Genomic DNA, 27,543 nt, shown 5'->3' with positions numbered 1-27,543 from the left:
GCCAGACTAGTCTGAAGCCAGGAGTCAGGAACTCAATTCAGGTCTCCAACATAGGTGGCAGGAGTCCAAGTACTGGGGGCCATTACCTGCTACCTCCCATGGTGCACATCAGCAGGAAGCTGGATTGAAAATGGAGTAGCCAGGCCGGCGCCGTGGCTCAATAGGCTAATCCTCCACCTTGCGGCGCCGGCACACCGGGTTCTAGTCCCGGTCGGGGCGCCGGATTCTGTCCCGGTTGCCCCTCTTCCAGGCCAGCTCTCTGCTATGGCCAGGGAGTGCAGTGGAGGATGGCCCAGGTGCTTGGGCCCTGCACCCCATGGGAGACCAGGAAAAGCACCTGGATCCTGGCTCCTGCCATCGGATCAGCGCGGTGCGCCGGCTGCAGCGGCGGCCATTGGAGGGTGAACCAACGGCAAAGGAAGACCTTTCTCTCTCTGTCTCTCTCTCTCACTGTCCACTCTGCCTGTCAAAAAAAAAAAAAAAAAAGAAAATGGAGTAGCCAAGACTCAGATGAGGCACTCCTATATGGGATGTGGGTGTCTCAGGTGGTATCCTAACCTTTGTACCACATGGCTGCCCCCAGAAGCTTTTTAACTTTCGAGTTAAGATTTCTTCTATACTCCAGATAATGGACGTTTGTCAGCTATGGTTGTAGATGTTTTCTTGTACTCTGATGTGCCCCATTATTTTCTTCATGCTTTCTTGAACAGAACTTCAATTTTGATATGTCTGATTTGTCAATATTTTCTCTAATGATCATTGGTTTCTATGTCCTAGACAATAAGAGTTTGCTTGTTGCTTTGCCCAGCAGCCACTAAGTCTTAAAGATATTTTCTTAGAGAAGATTGTAGTTATATTTAGCTTTTGCTTTCAAGTCTGTCTAATCCCTATTAATGTTTGTATATGATGTGTGAGGTAGGAGATAAAGGTTTGTTTAGCCAGCACCATTTGTTTAAGTCTTTTCCCTTTTAATTGCTTGAAGGCAGGTATTATTATTGAGATTACACCATATAAATTAATTTGGTAGGAATTAAATTTTTAACAATATTGAATCTTCCAGTATTTGAGCATGATATGACTTGTTTGTTTATATCACAACATTATTAAATTTTTTATGATACAATCAGAAAAGGACAAATGCAGTACACAACACAAATACAGCTAAATGTAGAATGGTGACTTTCTCCTCCCAGAGGCCGGAGTTCTCACTTTTAGTAAAATAAAGAGACTTACATATGGGTAGGAACAGGTTGGTCATTCTTCACAGTGTAGTCTAGAAATGATCTATAAATGTGTTCTACCCTACCACCACCACTGCTACTTAAGTGTAAAAGGGGGGGGTAGTTAAGTTAAAGGGAAGTTTTCTTGTATTAAATGTTTTCACAAAAACGAAGCAGTAATGAGATGCTGGCTAAAGAGGCCACTAAATAAGAATAATATATATTTAAAGAATACAAAGCATGCAGAGAAAGAACAGTTGTTATGAAAAGCTCGAGGCGTATTGTATATAGGATTTTTCCTATGTGTATTTTTTAAAGATTTATTTATTTGAAAGAGTTAGAGACAGAGAGAGAGGTCTTCCATCTGATGGTTCACTCCCCAGATGGCCTCGACAGCCGGAGCTGCACTGATCCAAAGCCAGGAGCCAGGAACTTCTTCCGGGTCTCCCACGTGGGTGCAGGGGTGCAAGCACTTGGACCGTCCTCCATTGCTTTCCCAGGTCATAGTAGAGAGCTGGATTGGAAGAGGAATAGCCAGGATGCCGGCGCTTCAGGCCAGGGCTTTAACCTGCTGTGCCACAGCCATGTGTATTTCTAAACAGTGCAAGTGTCAAGAATACAGTCATCTGTGTTGGACTAAATTACATTATTATATATGCTACCCTGAATGGAACTTCTCATAATTATTAGAAGCATAGCTTGCATCATATGGCAGTGTATCCTCAGTGAAGACATTTGAGGCCCTTTTATTTTGGAATATCCTGTAAACAATCCACAAGAACAGAATTGTACAACAGTAAAATGTTCTCTTGCATTAAATTGAAGGCATCTGTTTAATAAAAAAATGTAGAAAAGGTACATAGAGCTGTTACTACGTAAGTACACAACACCCTAGATAATTCAAGGTATCTTAATCTCCATCAAGAACAGCAGTAACAAAGTAATTTTTGTCATGCTGTTAGTTCTGTCATTTTGGATAAAAACAGACAAATTGGCTAGACAGATTGCACATATATTGGTGTGCAGGCTGGCATGTTGGCAGCGCATATGTGACCATGGTCAATACAGTTGAGAAGGGTTCCCTTTCTTCAAAGCTTTTCCAAAGTTCTCAGTTCTGTTTTAAAATACACTGGTGAGATCCCTGGTTTGCTTTCTCATCCTCATATTGATGACACTTTTATTCTGTGTTTGCTGCGCATCTGAATTCTTATTTGCTCCCGGTGCATTTGGAGCTCAGCTTCTGAGTCCTTCGGGCTTGAACTTTTTCTCTGACCTTCACCGCAGACTCCTGCTCCGTTTGCACCCTCTTTGTTTCAGCTACATGCTGCCTGCTGCCGCCTTCCATTTGTGCCAAAGGCTCTTAGGAAGCTGCCCTTTATTCTTGTTGCCATGAGCTGCCAGTTTCCTGCTTTCTGCAGTTTTAGTAACATCTTTCAAGTCTTACATGTGTGTTCTTATCATACTTCTTAATATTGTAAAATCCCTCATGTTGACCATTTTCACCGTCAGCAGCACCCTAAGGATACTGCCTTCCTCTGACCCTATTTCTGCCAGCCACAGCAAGAGGTAAACCGTCCTTCATCTTCTTTAAGATTCATTTTATGTATTTGAAAAGCAGACTTAGAAAGATGGAGCGAGAGGGATACCTTCCATCCATCCGCTGGTTCACTCCTCAAGTGACTGCAGCGGCTGGAGCTGGGCTAGGCTGAAGCCAGGAGCCCGGAACTCCATCTTGGTTTCCCACTTAGGTTGCAGGGGCTCAAGTACATGGACCATCATCCACTGCTTTTCCAGGCACTGGACTGGAAGTGGAGCAGCTGGTACTCCAGCTTCAGCACCATAGGGGATGCTGGTGTTGGTGTTGCAGGAGGCGGCTTAACCTGCTGTACAACAACATTAACCCCGTCTCCCCTGCCCCTTTCATCTTTTTAACAAGCTTATTTCCTTAATCCATTTCTGGAAATTCTACATTTTTTATGTTCTTGGATTTGTCTGTCTTTAAAAATTTTATGAGCTTGAGAGTTCTCATTGAGAACATGAGTTCTCATTCCTTGGTTCACTTTGCAAATGCCTGCAGTAGGTGAGGCTGAACTGGGCTGAAACAGTTCAGAACTCAGTCTAGGTCTTCTCGTGGGTGTCAGGGACCTGATCACTTGAGCCTTCATCGTGGCTTTCCAAGCTAGGAGGCAGGAGCAGAAAATCAGGTCCAGGTCCTCCTGTGTGACGTGGGCACCTTAACCATCATTGTAATGGCTAGGTTAGCACCCCCGCCCCCAGCTGCCACTGTATTTTTTTAAAAAACAGCTGGCATTTCAAAGCATGTGTGCTTTGGCAGTAGGTGGGATGATAGCCACCTATTGATGCAGAGGCTTCATGAACTCAGTATGCAGTAGTTTAAGTCCAGAAGGGGCAGTGGAGAATACACATTGGGTCCTGTCACCAGGCATCGGTCATTGTTCACTGGTGATTCTGCATTTAGGTGTCCTCGTTCACTCTCCAGGTAGTTGATAGCAGGCTGCCAGCGGTTATACTGTTGTTCATTGTACCTCTGAATGCTGAAGTATCAATGTTGGTGAGCAGCAACTGAATACCATCTTCTGTGATAAAAATTTTGGATTGTTCCATATGTTCCATATTTTATTCAGTGGTAAGAACCCGGATACTCTAGAGAATACAAATCTGTGTGGGATATCGTACTGATGTTGACTTTCCCAGTTAAGATTCACCTCCTCCCCTAAGTGTGACTACAGGCTCGCACTCCTTGCATAGTGCAGGAGATTGGCAGCTCTCTTGTAGCCTCCCAGGTGGTGCTGCTGTCAACACCTGTCCCCCAGCAGCAGTGAGGCTGGCACTGACCATGGTGCAGGCCTGGGATGTGACACTTTAAAACCAAAACATGTTAATATCTATCTTAAGAAATACAGAAAACAGGGCTGGCGCTGTGGTTCACTTGGTTAGTCCTCTGCCTGTGGCGCCAGCATCCCATGTGGGCACCGGGTTCTAGTCCCGGCTGCTCCTCTTCCAGTCCAGCTCTCTGCTGTGGCCCGAGAAAGCAGTGAAGGATGGCCCTAGTGCTTGAGCCCTGCACCTGCAGGGGAGACGAGGAAGAAGCACCTGGCTCCTGGCTTCAGATCGGCACAGCGCCGGCTGTAGCGACCATTTCGGGAGTGAACCAACAGGAGGAAGACCTTTCTCTCTGTCTCTAACTCTACCTGTCAAATAAAAAAATATATATAGAAAACAGTTTGAAATAATAGACAGAATCTCTTTGAAGACTATTAAAAGCAGTCAAGTTTAATCATTTTTATGAGAGTACAAAATCTAATGTTCCCATATACCTTGATCTATAATGTAGTTCAATGCATAGCTAAAATTCTAAGGAAGCTATTTGAATATTCTTTTTTTTTTTTTTTTTTGACAGGCAGAGTGGACAGTGAGAGACAGAGAGAAAGGTCTTCCTTTTGCTGTTGGTTCACCCTCCAGTGGCTGCCGCGGTCAGCGCGCTGCAGCCAGCGCACCGCGCTAATCTGATGGCAGGAACCAGGTACTTATCCTGGTCTCCCATGGGGTGCAGGGCCCAAGCACTTGGGCCATCCTCCACTGCACTCCCTGGCCATAGCAGAGAGCTGGCCTGGAAGAGGGGCAACCGGGACAGAATCCGGCGCCTCGACCGGGACTAGAACCCGGTGTGCCGGTGCCGCAAGGCGGAGGATTAGCCTAGTGAGCCGCAGCAACGGCTGCTCTTTGAATATTCTAACCATTATGCATTTTGTCTTCTGAACAGACTATTCCACTTGTTAACACGTAGATTAGCAATAAATTGTTCTCTGGAGTTTGAACTTCCAGGGAGTTGCAGTGAAATCAAGCTTACTCTTTTATGTTTGGTAAATAGTATGAAAGAAAGTTACAAAGGTAGCTGGGGCCTGAAGGGTGACTGTGATCTGAGTGGCAGTGTGGCACCGCAGAGGGTAAATGACACCAAGAAAGCGACGTTGAGTGAGGGTGGGGTGAGCTACCTGGGAGGGAGAAGCTGAGGTAGACAGTGGAAGACAAATCCATTCAGGGACAGGCCTTTCCTTCCTGCTAATGCACAATTCCACCAATTGCACCTTCCTACTTACGTGCAACCTGGAAGGCAGCCGTGATGGCTCCAGTGGTTGGATCCCTGCCACAACGACTTGGGAGATCCTGATTGAATTCCTGGCTCCCAACTTGAGCATTTTGGAAGTGAATCAGTGATTGATAGAGATCGCTCACTCTCCTTTGTCTCTCTGCCTCTCAAATCAATAAGCCCACTTAAAATTTTTACTGTTCAAAGTGTGGTCAAAAGACCATTAGCCCTGATAGCACCTGGGAGTTTGTTAGCAATACAAATTCTGGAGCCCAGGCCAGACCCACCAGTCGAATCAGTGATTCAGCAAGATTCCTGGGTGACGTGCGAGCGTGCGTGTGTGCCCAGAATGGAGGAATCCTGTTCTAGAGACCTGCAGTGCGTTAGGACCATGGTGCAAACCAGAGCCCAGGTGGTCTGGAGGGCTAGCTGGCTTCCTGCATGCTCGTTTTTCCCTCTAGGCTGCCCAAACTGATTTTTCCAAAACATTTTGGTTTTCTTGATTTGGGCAAACTCCTCTCAGAAATACATTCTTAGAAATGCTACTTTATGGACTTGACTAAAACTTTAAGAAGGACCATTAAATCATTGATATGTGTCAGCTGACTGAAGTACCTCAGTGATTTGAAACAATGAAATGGGTACAAAGGACTACCCTCTCAACAGCTGGATTTGGGGAATGAAGTGGGAATTTTATAAAAAGATCAATGTCGTTCCAACTGTCATAGTGTGGTTGTTGTGTCCAGAGAGAAAATGCCAGTGGATAAATTTTATTTTTTAAAATTTATTAATGTATTTGAAAAGCAGAGAGAGGGCATCTTTCATCTTCTGGTTCACTCTGCAGTTGCCTGGGACAGCCAGGGCTGGGCCAGGTGGAAGCTAGGAGCCTGGAACTCTTAAGATTTATTGATGGGCCGGCGCTGTGGTACAATAAGTTAATACTCCACCTGCGGCGCTGGCATCCCATACGGGTGCCGGTTCAAGTTCCTGCCGCTCCACTTCTGATTCAGCTTTCTGCTATGGCCTGGGAAAGCAAGAAAATGGCCCAAGTCCTTGGGCCCCTGCACCCATGTGGGAGACCCAGAAGAAGCTGCTGACTTCAGCTCAGCTCAGCTCCAGCTTTTGGGCCATTTGGGGAATGAACCAGTAGATGGAAGACCTTTCTCTGTCTCACTGTCTATAACTCTACCTCTCAACTCTTTTTAAAAAAATCTATTGAAAGGCAGAGTTATGGCAGAGCAGGGGAGGGAGGAATGGAGGGAGAGAGAGTGCTCGTCCATCCACTGGTTCACTCCCCAGTGGCTGGACTAGGCCTAAGCCAAGAGCTTCTTTCAGGTCTCCCATGTGGGTGCAGGACCCAAGGACTTGGACCATCCTCCACTGCTTTCTCAGGTGCATTAGCAGGGAGCTGGATGGAAATGTAGCAGTTGGAACTCAAACTGGTGTCCATATGGGATGCTGGCATAGCATATGGCGGCTTTACCTACTACTCCAGAGAGCCTAGAACTCAATCCAGGTCTCCCATATGAGTGGCAGGGGCCAAAGTACTTGAGCCATTATCAGGTTAAGCCTCTCAGGTTAATGATGCTGGATCAGAAGCAGAGGAGCCAGGACTCGACTCAGCTACTCCAGTATGAGATGTGGGCCTGCCAAGCAGCAGCCTAACCATTGTGCTGAGTGCCCACTCCAGATTTCATTTTATACTGTTATAATGCCTGTGTAATAACTAAAGGAAAATAAATCCATTAACAGCCTGCTACCCTCACACACATTAGCTGTTCATAGTACCTATGGTCCATTACCAACTTCAGCCATTAACATGAGAATTTTCATAGTTATAATCATAGTCTAGATGCAACCTTGTAGTCTGCTTATAGCATTGAACTCCCTCTTTTGTTGCTGATGTTCCCTCCTCCCCCTCTCCCTCTCCCGCTCATCTCTGTCCTCCTTAGCTCTAACCCCTGTTCATCTTGGGCCTCCTCCCAGACTGTTGTTGAAGACTTCACAAAGATTCCTCATTGTGTACCTGAGCCTGTTTGATATTCTGGCCTCCATTCTTCCTGTCTTGGCTGGCCCTAACACAGCCAGCCTCCCTTCTCTCCTATGTCTTTCTGAAAACTAGACCTCTTTTTATTAAGAATCAACTTGCGATGTATCTGGTCCATGAAGCACTTTTCAGTGAGGCCCAACTGGCTTCTTGCAGTCATTGCCTGCCTGATTTATGCAGAGACTTCAAATTAGTCATGGGAAAGTGCAATTTAAAAAAAATTTTGGTGCTAAAGATGTTGAAGTCTGTGCATAGTTGTTTTTTTTTTTTTTTTAAGATTTATTTATTTTACTTGAAAGAGTTACAAAGAGAAGGAGAAGCAGAGAGAGAGAGGTCTTCCATATGCTGGTTCACTCCCCAGTTGGCCACAATGGCTGGAGCTGCACCAATCCAGAGCCAGGAGCTTCCTCTGGGTCTCCCACATGGGTGCAGGGGCCCAAGGACTTGGGTCATCTTCTACTGCTTTCCCAGGCCATAGCAGAGAGCGGGATCGGAAGTGGAGCAGCTGGGCCTCGAACCGGTACCCATATGGATGCCGGCGCTTCAGGCCAGGGTGTTAAACCGTTGTGCCACAGCACCAGCCTCTGTGCATAGTTTATTAAGTAATACACATTTTCCATGAACTTTGAAGCATGATTGTATACATGATTAAATTTTTTTCATACCAAAATAATTTTTTTTTTAATTATTTGAAAGTCAGAGTTACACAGAGAGGAGAGGCAGAGAGAGAGAGGTCTTCCGTCCGATGGTTCACTCCCCAGATGGCTGCTCTGGCCGGAGCTGCGCCGATCTGGAGCCAGGAGCTTCTTCCAGGTCTCCCACGCGGTTGCAGGGGCCCAAGGACTTGAGCCATCTTCTACTGCTTTCTCAGGCCATAGCAGTGCTGGATTGGAAGAGGAGCAGCCGGGACTAGAACTGAGGCCATATGGGGTGCCAGCGCTTCAGGCCAGGGCGTTAACCCGCTGCGCCACAGTGCCGGCCCCCCAAAATAAACTCTGAATTCTATTTGTTACAAACTTTTTGAGGCCCCCTTATGCAGTGGAGCCTTTAACTTCTTGCCTTGGTGGTTTCACAGCTGAGGGCCTACAGGTGCTGGCCCAGTCTTATTTCCTTTGCCAGGTGCTCAGGGATGGATCATCTGCCAAGGACCCTGCAATTCTGTGATAAGTTTGGGTGGCGCAGGAGTCGTCCCAGGATTAGACAGGTTCTTGTGCAGCAGTTAGAAAAGATCAGAGTTGAGGCTATAGCAGTCTGAGTCCTGGAGCCAGAGTCCATCTGTATTTAAATCAGGGAATTGCTCTAGTTTAGATCTTAGTCCCTCTCTGTAACAAAGTGTCTGAGGCCTGGTCTCTGCAAAGAATAGAGGTTTATTTGGCTCAAGGTTCTGGAGACTTAGAAGTCCAAGAGCACGGTGCTGGCATCTAGTGATATCTCCTGTGCTGCCTCATAACATAGTGTAGGGCGAGACAGAGTCTGGTCTGCCTTGCTCTTGCAAAGCTGCTAGTGCTGTTAGAGAGCCCCCACCCTGACGACGTCACCTAACTGTAATGACCTCCAGAGGCTTCTGCTCCAGGTACCTAGGAGTTTGGAGATTGTCTGTCTTTCTCTGTGTCTCTGTCTCTCTCTCTCTCTCTCTGTCCCCTCTCTCCTCTGTCTCTGTCTCTCCTCTCTGTCTCTGTCTCTTTTTCTCATTTGAAAGGCACAGTTAAAGGATGAGTCAGAGATCCTCCATCCACTGGTTCACTCCTCCAAATGTCCACAACAGCCCAGGCGGGGCCAGGCCACAGCCAGGAGCCCAGAACTCCATCTGATCTCCTATATGGGTGGCAGGGTCTGCTTTCGCAGGCACGTAAGCAGGAAGCTGGATTGGAAGCAGAGCAGCAGCGATGTGAAGGGCTCTGGGATGGGATGCTGGCTTCACAGGTGGCGGCCTAACCTGCTGTCCGTGGGGATGTTTCTAATGCATGAACTTCTAGGAGACACATCCAAACCATGGCCAAGACTGCAGCAGACTTTGAACATGGAGTTAATTATTTCTCTGAGTTGTTAAGAAATTGGGATTTTTTTTTTAACTATAGAAAAGATTACTGACATTTTGAAAGAAAAACAAGTCTAAAGATTTTATCTGAATTAAGAAACTTCAGTGGGAAACTTTGTAAGTATTGCTGAAAGAAACTTTCGGGAGAAAGCATTTGAGACATTCAGATAGACTGCCTGAGAGTGGGATTTTTCATTTCAGCTTGGGCTGGCTACCAGAGCTGGTTCCTTTTGTGGACCTAGTGGCTTCCTGGCAGAGGATTATACAGAACATCCTTTGATTAAAAAGGACCGAGTACCTTTTTATTACAGGAAGTGAGTGTGAGAAACACAAGTGGGCTTCTGCTTACTCAGTCAGCCTTCACTGGTCATAGCTGTCTGCTCACTGCATGTGCCCTGTGTGAACAGTTTGCTTCTCAAACTTCGTTTGGAAGCAGAGCAAGGAGGATCGAGAGCACAGGTGAGTTCAGAGGGGTGGATTCAAGAGGCTGTCAGAAAGGAGCTTTTGTGAGTAGAATGTTCTGAACATGGTGGCTGCTAAGACAGCTTCTGTGTAAGCTTGCAGTCCTGGTGTGCTATTAATATTGGCTGTCTCTTTCTCTCAAAGTGTCCTGGTCTGGATGCCAGACACTGTGCTACATGCGTGCTTAGTCCTCACAGGTGTTGTGTGAAGCTGCTCTTGCCACTTCACAGATGAGAAGCTGCACAGAAAGGCGGAGTAACTTGACTGAGGTCACGCAGTGGGTGAGCAGAGCAGTGTCCACCAGGCTGCCATGCTGAGGGTTTAGTGGGTGGCCTGTGTAGGTTTTGGATCTAGTGAGGGAATCCTATGGTGGTAGTGAAGACAAGAATTGGAAGAATGTCTAGCTAAAGTCTAAGGCTAAAGGCGAGGCCCATGGTGGGGTAACTGGGCTGTATGAGGGCCCCATGCTGCAGACCAGTTGCTCCGGCCTGAGGTCCCTCAGCCTGGGTGGGGAGGGCGTTGGTGTTCATGTAAAATCAGTACTGCTTGGGCAGTGTGTGCATCTACACATACTAACTAGGAAGCCTGGGAAAATGCAGGTCAGTCCAACAGATCCCAGATGAGGCCTAGGCTTCGCCATTTTTTTTTTTTTTAAGATTTATTGTTCGTTTAATTGAAGTTAGAAGGTCTGTGTCCCTTCCTCTCTATCTGCTGGATTACTACCCAAATGGCAGCAGTGGCCAGGAGCTTCTTCCAGATCTCCCACGTGGGGGACCCAGGAACCCAGGCACTTGGGCTATCTTCCGCTGCTTTCCTGGGCATATTAGTGTGAAGCTGGACAGGAAGTGGAGCCATCATGTCTTGAACTGCACCCTTATGGGATGCCAGCGCCACAGGTGGAGGGATAACCTATTACGCCACAACACTGGCCCTGGTTCACTGAGTATAATTTGGGCTCCTGGTGATGCTGATGTTGCTGGTTTGCCACACCATGAGTGGCAGGAGTGTGGTTGATGAGCATCTGCTTGGGGCCAGGGTGGCCGTTTGTGCAGCTGCTCTGGTTGCAATGCTGGGTAGAGAATTGCTGGTTCTGGACACAGATGCTGTCAGATTGGGGCAGCAGTGACTGCACAAACCTGGGGGACATGCATGGGGGGGACTTACATATGAATATGGATTTTTAAAAAGGGAGCATTATGCTTTTGTGTAAGGAATGCCTGGGACTTAATTTTGAAGTTCGCCTGTAGCTGTGAGAAGGGTAGACCTGGAGAAGCCGGAGGGAGTGGTTGGGGCTGGGGGCAGTGCCAGCAGGGATGGTGTCTTGTGCAGCCTATGCGGTAGTGAACAAGGCTGTGGCACACACGGGCAGGGAGCAGGCAGAGCATCTACAGCCAGACTGGAACGTGGATGGATGACACAGCAGCTGGGTAGGAGTCCCTCCCCCAGACTGGCCATCTCCCCCACCTCCAGCCATACGCCCAGATGCACACAGGGTATCCTGCAAGAGGCTGGGTGCTCTAGGACGAGATGCTGGCAAAGAGAAAATGGAGGAGACCTCAGAAGTTGGGCTTTCTGTGGCTTTGTTGCTAGGGCTGTGAGTGGTTGCAGAAACAGGGCCCTGGTTCTGGGCAGCACTTCTCAGGCCCAGGCAGTGAAGGCGTCCACGGCCCTCCCCGCTGGCCAGTGTCACCCTGCGGTCTCCTGGAAGGGCAGGAGAAAACAGTGTCGACACAGCGGGTGGTGCAAGCTCCTAGCACGTTCTCTCTCTCTCTGGCATAGCAGCACTTGGGAGACAGCTTCTCGTGTTCGGAGCCACCAGACACTGCTGCGGAAGTGCTTCCCCAGGCTGCGGCTGCAGCTGCAGGAGCGAGGGGAGCTGGACTGATAATGTGCTCAGAGCCAGTAGCCCCTGGCCAGAGTGGGGGACCCTGGGGCAGAGCCCATCCTAGTCTGGGCAGGGCCTTCTCTGGCAAGTGAGTTGTGTCCCTGTCCTGGAGATGCATCTGGAGCAACCTGCTGCCCCTCCCTCTGCCAGAGCTGGACCAGACAAGCTGGAGTACCAGTGCTGCTCCCCAGGGCCCAAGTGTGCAGGTTCTCGCTGAAGGTTCTCCCCTTCCTCAGTGGTAAACACTGCTGTGTCAGGGTGCTGCCAGGGGCCACTTGGAGCACATAGATTTTTGCCAGCAGGATTGTGAAGCTTTGCATCGGGCTGCAAAGCCAGGGCTTGAGCCAGCAGCTGGAGAGAGTCCAGAACTAGAGTGTTTTTGGGTTTGGGGGTGGAGAGCAGAGGGAGGGAGAGGGAGGGGCAGGAGGGCAGAGCCACACAAGCAGGCAGTCAGCGGCTCTGCTCTGGCTCTGCTGTCAGCAGAGAGGACTTCAGTCGCGCCCGAGGGCCCGCTCAGCCACCATTGCCGGAGACCGGAGGGCGCTGCCTCGCGGCCCTGACTTACAGCACTGCGCCCGGACCATTCCAAGTAGCTCTGTGCTGTCTTCTCCCTGGGAGGCAAGTCTCCTCCCTGTCGTCCCCTCCCGCTCCTCCCCCGTTCTGTGAGGGATGAGGCCGCTCTCTATTGCACGGCTCAGCCGGCTGATGTCACTGGCAGCGGGAAGCATCAGCAGCCTGATCACATGCTGGCCCCGTCTGTATGCAGCCGGGATAGGGGTGTGTGTGGGGAGGGGGCTGTATGGCTGCTGCGCTCGCTCTGACGCCCCCAAAAGTGCAGAGGTGGCGGCTGCAGCACCCAGCCGGCTTGGATGTCTGGCCCCTGAGCCTGGGAAACTGTGGTTAATATTTATTGTTGATGCTGTAGGGGAAAACAGCCCTTAACTGGGATTTCCGCTGTCCCCCTGTCCAAAGCAGACTTCCAGGACTCTGAAGAAACAGTTGCAAGCAGGATGCTTTTCCCCACCTCTGCGCAAGAATCTTCTCGTGGCCTCCCAGATGCAAATGACTTGTGCCTTGGCCTGCAGTCCCTCAGTCTGACAGGCTGGGACCGACCCTGGAGCACCCAGGACTCCGATTCCTCAGCCCAGAGCAGCACACACTCGGGTAAGTGCCTGGGAATGAGACAGCTGGGGGAGGGGCGTGTGGGGTGGTAAGGGAAGACGCCCACTGCCGCAGCTCTGTCCGCTTGGTAACCCCCCACCCCTGGACACACACACACACACACACAACACAACATGGAGCTATTTTGCAAGAGATGGAGATGCTGGCTGTGAGTGTGGCAGGACAGATGGCTGCTCGTAAAAAGGCAGGCATGGCTTTTCCACTCAGCCTGGTAAACTCCCTGGAGTTGTTCATCTGCACCTGGGGTGGCCCTGAAAGGGTCCCTGGAGTGACAGCCTTGTGCAGGAAAGATCCAGCTAACCCTGTCTTGGAGATGATGAAGCAAAACACTTTTAGGCGGGGGGAGGGGACTTACGGGGCTGACTACTGGATGATCAGATTTCTGTTTCTCAGTGGCTTTTAGAAACAAGCTATACATAAAGTGCAGGTGGTCCCTGAACCAGGGCAGGAGGAGAGCGTTAACCTAGGGTGAGGCTGGGATTTGCTGTGGGGTGTTGGAATTGACTTAGCATAAGAGCATTGATCTGGAAAGGGGTAGGCAGGGGAACTTGCAGCTCCACAGATCTTTTTTCCTGGGAGGAAGGGAGAGCCACTCCCCATTAGGATCCCTGGCCCTTGTGGTAGGATGTGGGAGGGATGGGCTGAAGGGGCTTGCTGGCAGCCCCTCGAACGGCCTCTGCTCAGACCTTCCCCCCACCCGTTCACTTCCCTCTGTGCTACAAGGGGAGATGAAACGTGGACTTCAGCACTACCAGTATGCTTAAAAATCTACGCATTTTGCTCTGTGTTTTACCATAATACAGAAGTGGCAGCAGACGCTCGAGGAAGGTAGGAAGGTAGGGTGGGGTGTGGGGGTCGCCGGGCTCCCACCCTTCTGCCTCAGAGCCAGCAGCCCTAACAGCAAGGTACTGCCTTGTTGATGTCTCTGGCCTCCACCCTGCTTGGCGCAGGTCTTTTTTTAGAATGCTGTGCAGCAACAGAGACTGTTGTGTCTGTTAGGCATTTTCGTGCCCAGTTGTTTTGGTAAAATCCCTCTTGGGGGAGGAGGGGTTGTATTTGGACGTGGATGGGCAGGAGCTTTGTCTTAAGTAACCACCTCTCGGCAAAGAAAGGGTCCTTGTAGTGCTGGCCTTCAGCTGACTCAGGTTTTTCCGGAAAGATTGGTAGCTTCCCTGTTCCCCTGGGCAAGAATTGTGGTGTCACCGTTTGGTATTCTTGGCTCAGAGGCCACCGTGCCTTCCTTTGTGTGTGCTTTGAAACCTCTCTTGTCCTGTCCTCACTCTGTGTCCGAGCAGAGGACACGAGAGCTCGCAGAGAAGAGGGCACCTGGCCGTGGGGCTCAGTGTCTGACCAAGGCTGTGTCTCACTGGCATCGGATTGGGGTGTGGCCCTTCTTTGGCTCTGAATTTCCTTATCTGCAAGAGTTCTTCGGAAATGCAGCATTAGGGCCATAGAGATACCCGACTTGAGACTTTAAGGAGCCTGGTCTGAAAGTTACTGTGAAATTAGGCTCCAAGAAATACCCTGGACCCAGTTATAATTTCCCAGCTCCCCTACTGCGCGAAAGGCCTATGCTTATTGCTGTTTGTCTCCAAAATGGGGATCATTTTTCTTCTCCACCTTCCTTCTCAAGCACTTTAGTGATAAATATTACATGATTTTGTGGATTGGGGAGGGACTGCGGTCTGAGCCTCAAAGTGTAAGGGCCAGAGTTTCCCCAGCAGTGCATTCTGGCTGGGGGAGGGTTAGGCTGGGTGCCTCTTCCTCTCTGAGGAACAAGGACACACCCATCCCTAATCACCTTGCCGTCTGTGGCTTTTGGAGCTGTGGGATGGCCGCATCTCTTCTTTTCCCGAGCTGTGAGCCTTCTTGGAAAGCCCACATGAGGTTTCCGCCTCCTGAAGTAGGATGCAGGCCTCCCACCAGCCAGCTGCAGTGCCAGATCGTGCACCCTTGCCAGCACTGCGGGAACATGCAGCCCACATCCCAGTGCCTACACTGCCTTCCCATCTGAAGACCAGCTAGCTCACTTTCCACCGGAGGGAGGAGAGAGCTCGACAACTTTGGGCAGTCCGGGAGTGGTCCTGGCAGAAAGCAGGTGCCTTGTGTCTGCGTGGAGGCCGGGGTATGATCTGGTGTCCTGGGTGCTGCTTGGTGATGCATCATCCCAGGCAGCTGTGGCTGCACATCTGCCCATCTTCTATGCCCTGAGGAGCTCGGCAGAGTGAGGGCACAGTTGCAGATAGCCGAGCTCCTGAATAAAAATCTTGGCTAAATTCATTCAGCAGACATTGAGCGCTGGCTGTGTGCCCAGCACTGCGTTAGGCACTGGAGGAGCATCAATGAATAGGGTGGGATTGTTTCCCTTAAGGCTCCCCCTACCCTCAGGGGAAGTAGAAGACGTATGCAGCACATAACTGCTGTGCTGGGGGCTTCTGTTCTCTGCACTGAGGACTGAGCATTGCAGCTTTTGTTGGGTCTCAGCGTGAGGCTGCTGTGTGACCCTTCCTCCTCCAGGGGCCGGAGTGCCTATGCCATGTGCATTTCTACACTCAGAGGCCTGCAGGAGGACCTCGGTTGTGTGAGAGTTATGCTTTCGAAGACCAACATCTGTTTAGGATGCGCCACTCTGTGGGCCCCTTGCCTTGCAGATGGTATACTCTGAGCCCCCCACCCCCACTTGCTAGGGGGGAAAGCCCTCCAGGGCCAGATGAAAGAAGTGTTTTTCTCCGAGGTCTCAGTGGCATGTGGTCAGGGCTGCCCTCAGCCTGTGTGTGCAGTGTCCTGAGTCCTGCAGTGGAATGTCAGGGCTGTGGGAGCTGTCCTCAGTGTCCTGGGGTAGCCACCATTTGCTGACTGCTTTCTGTGCTGAGTGCGTCACGTGATTCTAGAGCATACACAGCTGAGGAAGTAAGCTCCCATGTTGCCAAGTGCCAGAAGTGTCACAGCCGCTGACGGACCGAGCTCCCAGAACACTCCTCCTGTCACACCTGTGTCCCTAGGAGCAGAATACTAGCATGTTGACAAGAAGACTAATCTAAGCGGTTCTTTATGTACAAGTCAGGTGCTAGGCTCAGTAAAGGCAGGGGGTGTCTCTGACTTGCTCTGCACGTCAGCTGGACCACCCGCTGGGTTTATCTTCCTGCCCTCCCCCTTGTGACTTCCGTGTGCTGCATTACTCAGCAAGAGAGCAGAGTGACTTTGGGGGGGGGGGGGCATGGAAAGGACTAATGAACACCTTGTACACAGTCTTGGTAGGCAGACCATGTGTTGGGTCTGAGGTTGCCAGAGGATATGTCCTGTTTCCTCCCACTCTTTTAGAAGTCCCGTGGGGATCAAGCTGTTTGCCCGCTCTGGTTTCTGCTAACCAGTCGGGGGACCTACTGCTGCTTCTGTACTTCCAGCCTCTTTCAGACAACATTCAACACAGGCTTGAGTCTGGTGTGTTGAACATGGGCTTTCTGGGTCCAACCAAGGTTTTTTGCAAATCCGCTTCAGCTCCCAGTTCTCCACTGCTGTATTCCAGGCGTGTAGCTTGGTGCCTGCCTAGGGCTGCTGAAGGAACATGCCGAGCACCACGTTAACCCGGGATGTTTTTGGACTGCCGAGTTCAGACGAGGCCTCTCCCGTTCCTCGGGATCAGCTGGGTGGACAGATTCTTCAGAAGTCAGTGTGTCAGGGCCCTCGTGACTTCTAGGGCATCGTGGCACACTTGAAGTTTGCATGTACGCTGGAGCGTGGAGTCCGTCCACTCGGGGACAGCTTCTGCCGTGCAGAGGAAGGGAGAACATGGGACGCAGTGTGCAGTGGCTGCTCCCAGGTGAGGGAAGTTGATTCGGTTGAGTGTGTGCTGACTTGCCATGGGACGTGGGCATGTCTGCCGTGCAAGTGCTAGGACTTGCCCGATGACTGAGGTTGGGAGCGACTCTGGAAAGAAGTTGGTTGTATTTGGTACCTTCGTGGGCCTGTGGGATCCAGAATTGGCAGAGGGAGTCCACACTCTGAGTTATGTGACGTGGAGCTGCAGATTCGGGGTCTGTTTACATACTTGGGTGAGTGCTGCCCTTCACCCCTTCCTGCCTCTCTGTCTTCAGACAGACTGAGCGAACACCTAGAACCGAGCCTGCAGAAAGTGGAGATGGGCCCAGACATGTGGCCTTACATCTCTGGCTAGGTAGAATGGGTAGAATGGCTGCTGCTCTGGGATTTTGCTGTCACCACTCTCATTAGGTAATAAGCCTCTGACCATGATGGGCCTGGCCTGGCCTCGCCCACAGCCGAGCTTGAACTCAGACACTGTCTTGCAATGCAGGCACCCAGTGCCAGGCCTGCTACCATTGCTGGTGCTTCCATCAGGCTCCGGGTGCCTTTGTACTTTGGAGAAGGCTTCAGAAAATGCGAACAGTGACTCAGCTGTAAAACCCACAGGAGCTGGCATGGAAGGGGGAAAGTAGAGAAAGTTAACAATCAGTCTAAAAATATTACTGCTGAGTCGGTCTTTTGTACCCTCTGAGGTAGCACTGATGAGCTGGAACCCTCTGCCAGGTTGGGCTGTACAGGGACAGTCGGGCTACTCTAGGACATCTGACGGAGGGTCCCAGTTTCCAGGAACTTGGCTCTCTTTGTCTACCCTCCTATTGACATTCGAGTCACCCTGCTTGCCTTACCATTTGCCGTTCCCTGTGTGTGTGTATACGTAGTGTTTGTCTGTACTGCTAAGAATAGCAGATAACCTTACAGTCATTCATAACAAAGCAGTTACTAACTTCAGTAAATTTAAATTGACGTAGTAGTCTTGTTGAGCTTGTGCTTGTATTCTGGTTGCACCAGAGACCCTGTGCTGTAGTTCCTAGTTTTCCTCTTCCTTCTCTCCTCGCCCTGTGTCCGCCTCCAGCAGTTGGTGGCAGCTGCCTTTGTTTTTGCTGGGGCTGAGCTTTAACAGAGTCCCTTGGTTATCTTGAATGTTTTTCCCTCGGCTTGTTCTGGCCATCACTTTCCTGAAACTATTACAGACCTTCCTCCTCTTCTCATACTCTTACTTGACCTTGGTCACAGTGTCTGTTGGCCTCTGCTGCTCCCTGCGTTGCTACCCAGTGTTTCCAGAGATCAAATTCTTTGAGAGATGTCCCATATAAATCACCTTGGTTTCTTATGCCTTTTTTTTTTTTCCTCTTGACCTTTAGTTGCCATTATGTCTAAGAATTATGGTGGCTGGTGCCGCGGCTCAATAGGCTAATCCTCTGCCTGCGGCGCCAGCACACCAGGTTCTAGTCCCGGTTGGGGTGCCGGATTCTGTCCCGGTTGCCCCTCTTGCAGGCCAGCTCTCTGCTGTGGCCAGGGAGTGCAGTGGAGGATGGCCCAAGTGCTTGGGCCCTGCACCCCATGGGAGACCAGGAGAAGCACCTGGCTCCTGCCTTCGGATCAGTGTGGTGCACTGGTCACAGCGCGGCAGCCATTGGAGGGTGAACCAACGGCAAAGGAAGACCTTTCTGTCTGTCTGTCTCACTGTCCACTCTGCCTGTCAAAAAAAAAAAAAAAAAAAAAATTACGGTGATGCTCTAACCTCCAGCCTTTAAATCAGGGAAATAACTACAAATGCAACATGTTTGGGTGTGGAAAGGTTGATTAGAAACTTGAAGTAGCAAGCCTCAGGTTTTCCTCAGCTGATCTCTTGGATATATTGTTAAAATGCAAATTTTGCTTCAGGACTGGGATGGGGCTCAAGGTGCACTTAAAATTTTTTTTAATTTATTTTTCTGAGAGGCAGAAACATAGCACAGCCAGCATGCTAGTTTACTCCCTAAACAGCTGCAATGGCTAGTAGTCAATCCAGGTCTCCCACATGGGTGTCGGGGTCCCAAGTACTCAAGCCAGCACTGCTGCCTTCCAGGGTGTGCACTGGCAGGAAGCTGGCTCTGGGAACTGAATCCAGATACTCCGGTGTGGGACGCAGGCATCTCAGCCACGAAGCTAAAGGCCTGACTTTCCCCAACCCTGCCCCTCAAGATGCATTTTTAATTAGTTTCTACAGTGGCCAGACCCCAAGTAAGTTTTAAGGCATAGCTGCTTTGGGTCCCAAAGCATTGGCTTTTGGCAAGTGAGAGGACTTGTCTGTAGCTGAATGTTCTTAAAGGGGTTGAGTAAAGGAGAGGTGACGAGAGCATGAGGACGAGCAGATGTGAGGTCCTGACTGTTGAAAGGAGCAGCTTATAGACCACACTGCAGAAGATGAGTCAGAGTCATGGCCCACGGCTACTTGTGAGCTGTTCGTGCATCCTGTCCCTGAGACTTGAAATGGGATAACAACATCTACTTCTTAGGACACTGTGAAGATGGTTTACCTGACACAGCACCTGGCACGTGCTAGGTGTTTAGTGAGTGGGAATTGCTGGGAATGAATGACTGGAGTTTGACTGAACCCGGTCCAGGTTGCAGAATGGATCGTGTACTTGGAGGACCTAAGGAGGTGGTGGAGTCCGTTAGCAGCCGTGTGGAGTGTCTTATCTGTGTAGTGCAGGGGGTGCTGCAAACACCACTCTTCACTGTGACACAGGAATTGGACCAAGCCTCAAGATACCTCCGTGGGCATGGTGGAGAGTTGAATGCTCACGTGAGCAGAAGTAGATGGACATGTGGCTGGTACAGAAGATGTGCTAACGCAGTGGTGAGAAAGTGGTTTGTAGTAGCCACCATGTTGCTGTTTGAAACTTTCCAGTGCACCCTTTCAGAAAAACACAGAGGACGTAGTGCTCACTGCCTGGCTTGTCACCCGAGGTGCCCAGGCTCTCGGGCCTTTTCTTTTCTTGCGCTCTGTGCTGCATCTTCCTGGATGCTGCTGGGAGCTCTCGCCGTTCTCCTGGGAACTCCCCTTTGCTGGGATTAGCAAGCAGCCTTTCATCTTGCTTTGTCACTAGCAAACACTCTGACTTCTGGGTTAGCTGAAGGCTGTTCTTCTGAGACATTCCTTTGCCAAAGGGAGCCCATGGACTCCTAAGCCTTATCTACCTCTTTACCAATTTTACCAGTTTCGATGTGCTGAAACTTTGATCAGCAGTTGCTGCTGCTGCTGCTGCTGTTTGGCTTAACCTCAGGGTCCCTTTAGCATTTGGATGCCCTGTCCAGTATTCAGACTTGGTACAATGTCGTTCAGCCACAGAGGAGTCTGTGTCCAGGGCCTCATGGTCCTTAGGACTCAGCAGCGACACTGTCCCACACCTCCTGTTCACCCTGTCTGCCTGTGGAAGTTGCTTGTTCTCCATGAATTTGCTCCTGGCTTGTTGACTCTCTTCTGTCTTTAGCCTATAATACACAGCCCACTGCTGCTGTTCCCTTCAACTCTGCTGTCCCATTTCCTCCTTCAGTCCCCCAGGGGCAGGGGAGTGGATGTAGGGAGAACCACAGCCCTACCTGGTTCCAGTGTCCTTCCAGGTACCTGAGCGCTGCTGGAGGAAGCCTCCCAGTGCAGTTCAGGTTCTTAACTCCCGCTCAGCCAGTGCCAGGCTCCCCTGGCAGCCGCCTCTACCGTCCCTGTGCAGCTCTTCAGACCAGCCTCAGCGTGGGTCAGACGCTTTAACCTGGTTGACAGGGCTGTCTAGCTTGGCTTGCTACTCACTGTTCACCAGCCTGAACTTGTGTTTGTAAAACATGAAGAAGGATGAGGCCCTCGGCATCAGCGCCACTTTTAAGACGGAAGTGTGAGATGTGTCGGCATTTACCATGCTTTACTGCTGGGCTTTGCAGCATCAGGGAGAAGCTTTCAACAAACGTTCACGTCTCTTGCTTTCTCAGGAACAGATTCCCGGGGCTTCGATAGGGTGGTTCTTACAGGCAGGGGTTTGCCAAGGATTATTTGAGAAGTTTGTCAAGGATTATTTTTGATTGGTGTCAGCATCCAAGCATTTGAGACATTCGGTTTCAGCTCTCAGTTACATGCCAGTGCTTTGAAAGCCTTAGGCGTAAGAATGCTAACTCCCTGCTGCATGTGGTGTGCTGTCGCTCCCCAGTGCGTGTTAGACTGGCTAGAATCTAACACTCTTCTGTGTTGGCCTGAATGTAGAGGGACTTACAGTGGAAGTGTAATATGGTACGTCTACTTAGGGAAGTAGTATGATAGTGGCTTAAAAAATTGAAGGTGTTTTAGTCATAATAAAATAATAACTAAATAAATAAATCCACGAAATCCCCTCTATTTTTTTTTAAGAAATTTTTGTCTATTTACCTGAAAGGCAGAGTTAGAGAGGCAGAGGCAGAGAGAGAGGTGTCTTCCATCCACTCCCCAGATGGCCACAATGTGCCTGTCCAAAGCCAGGAGCCTCTTCCAGGTCCCCCATGTGGGTGCAGGGGCCCAAGGACTTGGGCCATCCTCCACTATTTCTCCCAGGCTACAGCAGAGAGCTGCAGCAGAAGTGGAGCAGCTGGGACTCGAACCAGCGCCCACATGGACTCCCGGCACTGCAGGCGGCAACCTCGCCCACCATACCACAGCGCTGGCCCCTCTATTTTTTTTTTTTTTTTTTTTTTTTTTTTTTTTTGACTCGAAAGGCAGAGATACAGACAGATGGGGAGACATGTCCATCTGCTGGTTCATTCCCAACAGCCAGAACCAAGACAGGTCTAAGCCAGGATCCCAAAACTCAATCTGGGTCTTTCCATATTGGTGGCAGGTATCCTAGTAGTTGAACCATCACCTACTGCCTCCCAGGATATCCGTTAAGCAGGAAGCTGGTTTGGACATAGAAGAGCCAGAACTTGAACCAGATACTCTGATGTGGGATGCAGACATCAGACAGTGGCTTGACCACTGTGCTGAATGCCCACTGCATCCCTTCTATTAAAAAGGAAAGTTAGGACCACAGCTGCCGTATCCAGAAGGGAGGTCGCATGCCCAAGGAGAGGGGGCTGGGCTCCTCCCTGTAGACATAGCTGTTTGGGGCCTTGTGGACAGGCTGTCATGAGTGGCATATGTGTCTGGTACCTGAACCCATGTCCTGACGTTGGTCTGTTCCTGCCTCAGGGCTGGTCAGGCTCTAGTGGATCAGTCAGGGCCACACAGGTGGTTTTGTTTGGGACGTAGATTTGTTTCCCATTCTTCAGATGGAACCTGCACCAAGTTCAGGCTTCTTCCTGCGTCGAATGCTCCATGGCTCCGTGGTCAGCCCCTCTTACTCCTCATCCTCATGGATACAAGATGTCTTTGCCAGGATTCCTCATTGTCCCAAGACCGAATGCAGGAAAATGTTGCTTGCATGTTTATTTGAAAGAGATTGAGACAGAGATCTTCCATGCGCTGGTTCACCCCCTAAGTGCCTGCGATGACCAGTACTGGGCCATGCCACAGCCAGAATCCTGGAATTCCTGCCAGGTCTCCCATGGGAGTGGCAGGGACCCACGCACTCAGGCCATCTGCTGCTTTCCCAGGTGCACTAGCAGGGAGTTGGATCAGAAGTGGAGCATCTAGGACTTGAACCCAGTACTCATATGAGATGCTGGCACTGCAGGTAGAGGCTTAACCTGCTGCACCACAGCATTGCTCTTTCTAATGTTTGGGATTTAAATATTGTGTGCTGAGCATTGCTGACTAGGGAACCCTCTTAATGATGTTAGCAAAAAGCCACTGAGAAAGTGGAGGCTCAGGGAAGCTGAGTGAGCTGCTCAGACCTCGCAGCCATCGACCAGTAGTGTCCGGCTCAGGGCTGTGCCAGCCAGTGCGGATTTGCAGCTATGTCATTCTGTTTCTGTCAAATGTTCCAAGTCCAGGAGTTCTCAGAAGGCACTCCATATGTGCCAGAAGTTGGTGTAAGGGAACTCTGCAAACGAGGTGGCGTGTTTGTGCTGTACCAGACTTCCGATGTGTAGCGTGAAATCCTGTATTTTAGCTGTGTGGTTTTTAAATTTACTTCAAAGACAGAGTGACAAGGGGATTGAGACAGATCTTCCATCTACTGGTTCACTTCTCAAAAAGCTGCAAACAGCCAGGGCTCAGCCAGGCTAAAGCCAGGATTCAGGAACTCCATCCAGGTCTGCCACGGGGGTAGCCAGGGCTGAGGCACTTGGGCCATCTTCTGCTGCTTCCCCAGGTGCGTTAGGAAGCTGGATTGGAGGCAGAGTAGCCAGGACTCACACCAGCACTCCAGTGTGGGCTGCAAGGGCTGCCAGTGGCTGCCAGCCAGCTGTGCCACAATGCCGGCCCCAGCTGTGGAGCTTTCTGAAGGCAGGACGTCCTCCGGAAAACAGTCGTGGTGGTGAAGGAGTCCGCTTGAGGCTCCCTGAGTGAGCTGTTGTGGGTGTGTCCAGGCACCGCAGCTGTGTCCAGGGCCCCACATGGCACAGTTTCCCAGATGCTGGCGCTGACATAGGTGCTCTGCTGTGTTCTGTCTGACGTGCGTCCTGCTGTGGTGAACTTGCTGGGAGACTGGGGAGGAAAGAGAAGCGCTGTTGGCTGGAAAGAAAGCCAAGAGGTCACGAGGTTCCCCTTTTTGTCCTCCAGTCCTGAGCATGCTGCAGAACCCGCTGGGAAACGTCCTGGGGAAGCCCCCCCTGAGCTTCCTGCCTCTGGACCCCCTGGGGTCCGACTTGGTGGACAAGTTCCCAGCACCCTCGGTGAGAGGATCCCGCCTGGACACCCGGCCCATCCTGGACTCCCGCTCCAGCAGCCCCTCTGACTCGGACACCAGTGGCTTCAGCTCCGGATCAGACCATTTCTCAGACCTGATTGTATGTAATGTGTTTGGGGAGGGGCGAGGCAGAGCTGCCCGCATGTGTTCAGGGGCAGGCAGGTGCAGCATCTGTCTGAGCTCAACACAGGCCTGTCTGTCCAGGAGAATGCTGTGGGGGCGGGGGTCACGGGCGGAGGAGGGACTGGAGGCACATCCGTGAAGCTCTGCTGTTCTACAGAACCAGGGAGGCTTTGAGAACTCGCTGAGAAAACCAGGGCTGAGGCCAAGGACTGAGTCGCTGCATGAGCTGTGAAAAAGTTAACTTCCAAAGGGATGGGGACCCCAGAAGTGTTCTGTTTCTTGACCTATACGGGTATTTTCTTGAGTCTTTAAACAACAGTTTAAGTACCTTTGTGTTCATGAGAGCTCAGATTTTCAAGTGATAATTCTAAGTCACATTAACAGTCAGCAGGGCTAGGATTTTAATCCAGATCTGGCTGAGTCTGTCTCCTACACTTTCTGCACTGACCCATGCCAGGTCTCAATTGGAGACATGATGAGTAGGAAATCCTGTGTCAAAGTTTTCTCACACGTCTCACATTCCCGTCTACAGCCGTGCATGCTGTGTGGTCTCCAGGCCTGGAATTTTACCTCACAACTGACTGATGCTCTGGGATTTCGCTTTAAATGGGTATTTAGATAACCCTACTTGAAGGTTACGTGGACCAGTGTACCCACCCCAGTTAGCATGGAAAACCCTGACATGGGCCTCCAGTGGAACGTGTGTGCATTTCTCGTAGTACCCGGCGCCCTCATGGAGAGCGTCTCGGCATTCTGCTTCCAGAAATCTGGCCGAAGAAAACATAAAACGTGAAGAAGCCATTTCTGAAGTTTACACTGATGATTCTTTTTTTAAAACTTTTATTTAATAAATATAAATTTCCAGAGTACAGCTTTTGGATTACAGTGGCTTTTCCCCCCACCCGCAACCCTCCCATCTCCCACTCCCTCTCCCATTCCATTCACATCAAGATTCATTTTTAATTCTCTTTATATACAGAAAATCAATTTAGTATATATTAAAGATTTCAACAGTTTGCACCCACACAGAAGCACAAAGTGTAAAATACTGTTCCCGAGTACCAGTTATAGCATTAATTTACATTGTACAACATATTAAGGACAGAGATCCTACATGGGGAGTAAGTGCACAGTGACTCCTGTTGTTGACTTAGCAATTGACACTCTTGTTTATGGCATCAGTAATCACCCTAGGCTCTTGTCATGAGTTGCCAAGGCTATGGAAGCCTTTTGAGTTTGCCAACTCCAATCTTATTTAGGCAAGGTCATAGTTAAAGTGCAAGTTCTCTCTTCCCTTCAGAGAAAGGTACCTCCTCCTTTGATGGCCCGTTCTTTCCACTGGGATCTCATTTAGGGTTTATTTATTTATTTATTTATTTTTGCCTGAGTGTCTTGGCTTTCCATGCCTAAAATACTCTCATGGGCTCTTCAGCCAGATTGAATGCCTTAAGGGCTGATTCTGAGGCCAGAGTGTTGCTTAGGACATATGCCATTCTATGAGTCTGCTTACACTGATGATTCTGAAAATGTGTACGGTGGCTAAATGTTTAACAATAGGGAAATGGGCCCGTGAGATGTAGCTTGTTCCCTAAGTAGATATGTTTCCTAAAATTGTTAAAAATACTGGCACTGTGGGGAAAAATAGGAAAAATTCTCTTGGAGAACTTATTTAACAGTATAACTAAAACTGCTTTTCAAAATGCATAGGAGAATGTCAATAGATGATTTATCAAATACTTAATGTGTGTTTTTATAATTTTCTACAGTGTGATTATTACTTTATAGCAAAACCATCTTTTAAAAATCTGTTTTGCTTTTCCTCCCCTAGTCCAGCCTTCGAATTTCCCCTCCTCTGCCCTTCCTGTCTCTGACGGGAGCTGGTCCCAGAGACCCTTTAAAGACAGGGGTCGGGTCCAGGATGGATCAAGAGCAAGCTGCTCTCGCTGCAGTCACTCCCTCCCCGACCAGTGCTTCAAAGAGATGGCCAGGAGCTTCTGTGTGGCCGTCCTGGGACTTGCTGGAAGCTCCGAAAGACCCCTTCAGCATAGAGAGAGAGGCCAGGCTGCACCGGCAAGCTGCAGGTGAGTGTGGCCAGGGCTGGTGTGGCCGGTGGCCGCGTTCTACAAGCAGAAAGGAAGTGACGGTGGCGCAGGCTTGGCTGCACGGTGAAGTCACCAGATGTGCAGAGAACAGCCACTTCTGAGGACTGAGTGGTCATGGGAACGAACCCACAAACAGCTTTGAGGCCAAGTGCAGAGGAAGAATAGGAGATGATCTGGTGCGAGGCCCATGCCACAGCACATGGTGTCGCAGCCACCGCTCACTTGTGCTCTTCCATGGAGTCTGGCTGCGTGGGAGGGTGTCCTCGGGAATGTTGAATGCCCCCTCCCTTCCTGTTCAGAGACACAGGCAGGAGGTGGCTTTGTTCCCCAAGGCTTTCCGATTGACACGCTCAGGACTGCCTCCTGGGGTCTGGGTGGTCCGTTTGCCTGCATCTGCGGGCTTGCCAGGGTTTCTAAGGAGCCTTTAAGGGTCTGTCCCTGCAGCTATTACTTAACACATAGCAAATCTTTTTCATCTCTCACTGGTGCTTGGAAGTAAATGACCTATTGTGAGGGGTCTCTGAAAGGTAATTGTGAAATCAGTAATTGTGAAAAAATTATGCATGGATTTCAGATTTTTCTGTATCAAAAGAAATATCTTTTAATTCCATTTTTTCACGAGCTTTTTGAAGTGTGCCGAGGTGAGTTGTTGATGCTAATCCTTCCGGGAGATGCCCAGTCACACCTCCTGAGGTCCTGTGTTGATGACGTGGGGAATGGCCGCTCGTAGGCCCGAGTTTGTCCGGCCACTCAGAGAGCCGGTCCTGATCCTGTTCTCTCCGGAGAACGCCGTGCCTGCTTCCCTAACGGCTGTGGCGGCTCAGCCTTGTGCCTTCCCCAGCGCCGCTGCTTTCCCGTGAGATGTCGCCTTCTGTTCTCGTCATGAAGTATTGCTAACGGAGCCCAATTTAGGGAATGGGCTGAGTGAAGGGGATGGCTCCTTGGCTTGGCTGTCTGCCTCCGCTGAGAGAGGAGGGGAGACGGGCTGGGCTCAACCGGTCCCCTCTGAGGCGGGGCTCTGGTCTGGAAAGACACAGACTGAGCCGGCACAAGATGAAAGAAGGCTGAGCTGGTCCCCCAAGAGCAGGCCTCTGGAAGTAGCTAGGGCAGGCCACACAGAGACGGTGCCCAACTCACAGCAAGAAGGGTTCTGCATGTGGTGTCCAAGTCTGGCCACCTTCAGAGCGGTTCTGGGGGACCTGGGTGTGGCATAACTGGGACGCGGTCGTGGCTGGGCAGACCCGCCACCTTACAGTGTTAGCACGAAGGGTCCTGGCGTCCATCCTGTGCTGCGAGGCCGGCTCTGGCAGCTGGAGTTGGGACTTGGGGAGCAGCAGTGATAGCTCATCTTGCTGGTCACTTGCTGGTGGTGGTTCTGTTTAACTTCTGTCATTGAGACCAGACCAGACAGAAAAGTGGTGTGACGTTCTCCATGTGAACACTGGAAGAGGGCTCATGTGGACCAGCTGGGCTTCTGGACGTTGTATGCAAAACTGCTGTTCACTTTCAAGTAATCACAGATTTAATCAGTGTTGTAAGCAATAGCTAGATAAATTGCTCTGGAGCTGACACACCGTTCAGTGTCTGAAATAGCTTGTGGTCTGATAGTTTCTACCCGTATGTCTGCTTTGGCGTTTCAGTGTACTTAGGACAGATGGAGCGAACTGCGATGACCATATCTGGGTTGAGAGGATTGGTGTCATGAGTAAGGTCCCCTGCTCTCCAGAAGAGCCCTGGGTAGTTCTCCAGGCAGTCTGGTT

At 50.3% G+C, this 27,543-nt stretch overlaps 1 protein-coding gene across 12 annotated transcripts in view; it reads left to right on the top strand.

Moving 5' to 3' along the window:
* The window catches only part of CPEB1 (cytoplasmic polyadenylation element binding protein 1), a 100,298-nt gene that overhangs the window by 63,576 nt on the left and 9,179 nt on the right, over positions 1-27,543 (top strand). For 6 of the 12 annotated variants that reach the window (XM_070054565.1, XM_017337568.3, XM_051834241.2 and 3 more), the window contains 3 exons: positions 12,739-12,927; positions 23,432-23,658; positions 25,510-25,762. In XM_070054565.1, coding sequence (XP_069910666.1) covers positions 12,774-12,927; positions 23,432-23,658; positions 25,510-25,762 — 634 coding nt within the window. In that variant the 5' untranslated portion in view covers positions 12,739-12,773. Of the gene's footprint in view, positions 1-12,242; positions 12,382-12,735; positions 12,928-23,431; positions 23,659-25,509; positions 25,763-27,543 lie in introns of those variants that run through there. The other 6 variants (XM_070054568.1, XM_070054564.1, XM_051834248.2 and 3 more) reach the window with 2 other exon arrangements.

The sequence above is a fragment of the Oryctolagus cuniculus genome, chromosome 12 (assembly GCF_964237555.1).
Source record: "Oryctolagus cuniculus chromosome 12, mOryCun1.1, whole genome shotgun sequence".
Lineage (NCBI taxonomy): Eukaryota > Metazoa > Chordata > Mammalia > Lagomorpha > Leporidae > Oryctolagus > Oryctolagus cuniculus.
Note: the sequence above shows the minus strand (reverse complement) of the source record. Positions and strands in the feature narration are given on the sequence as shown.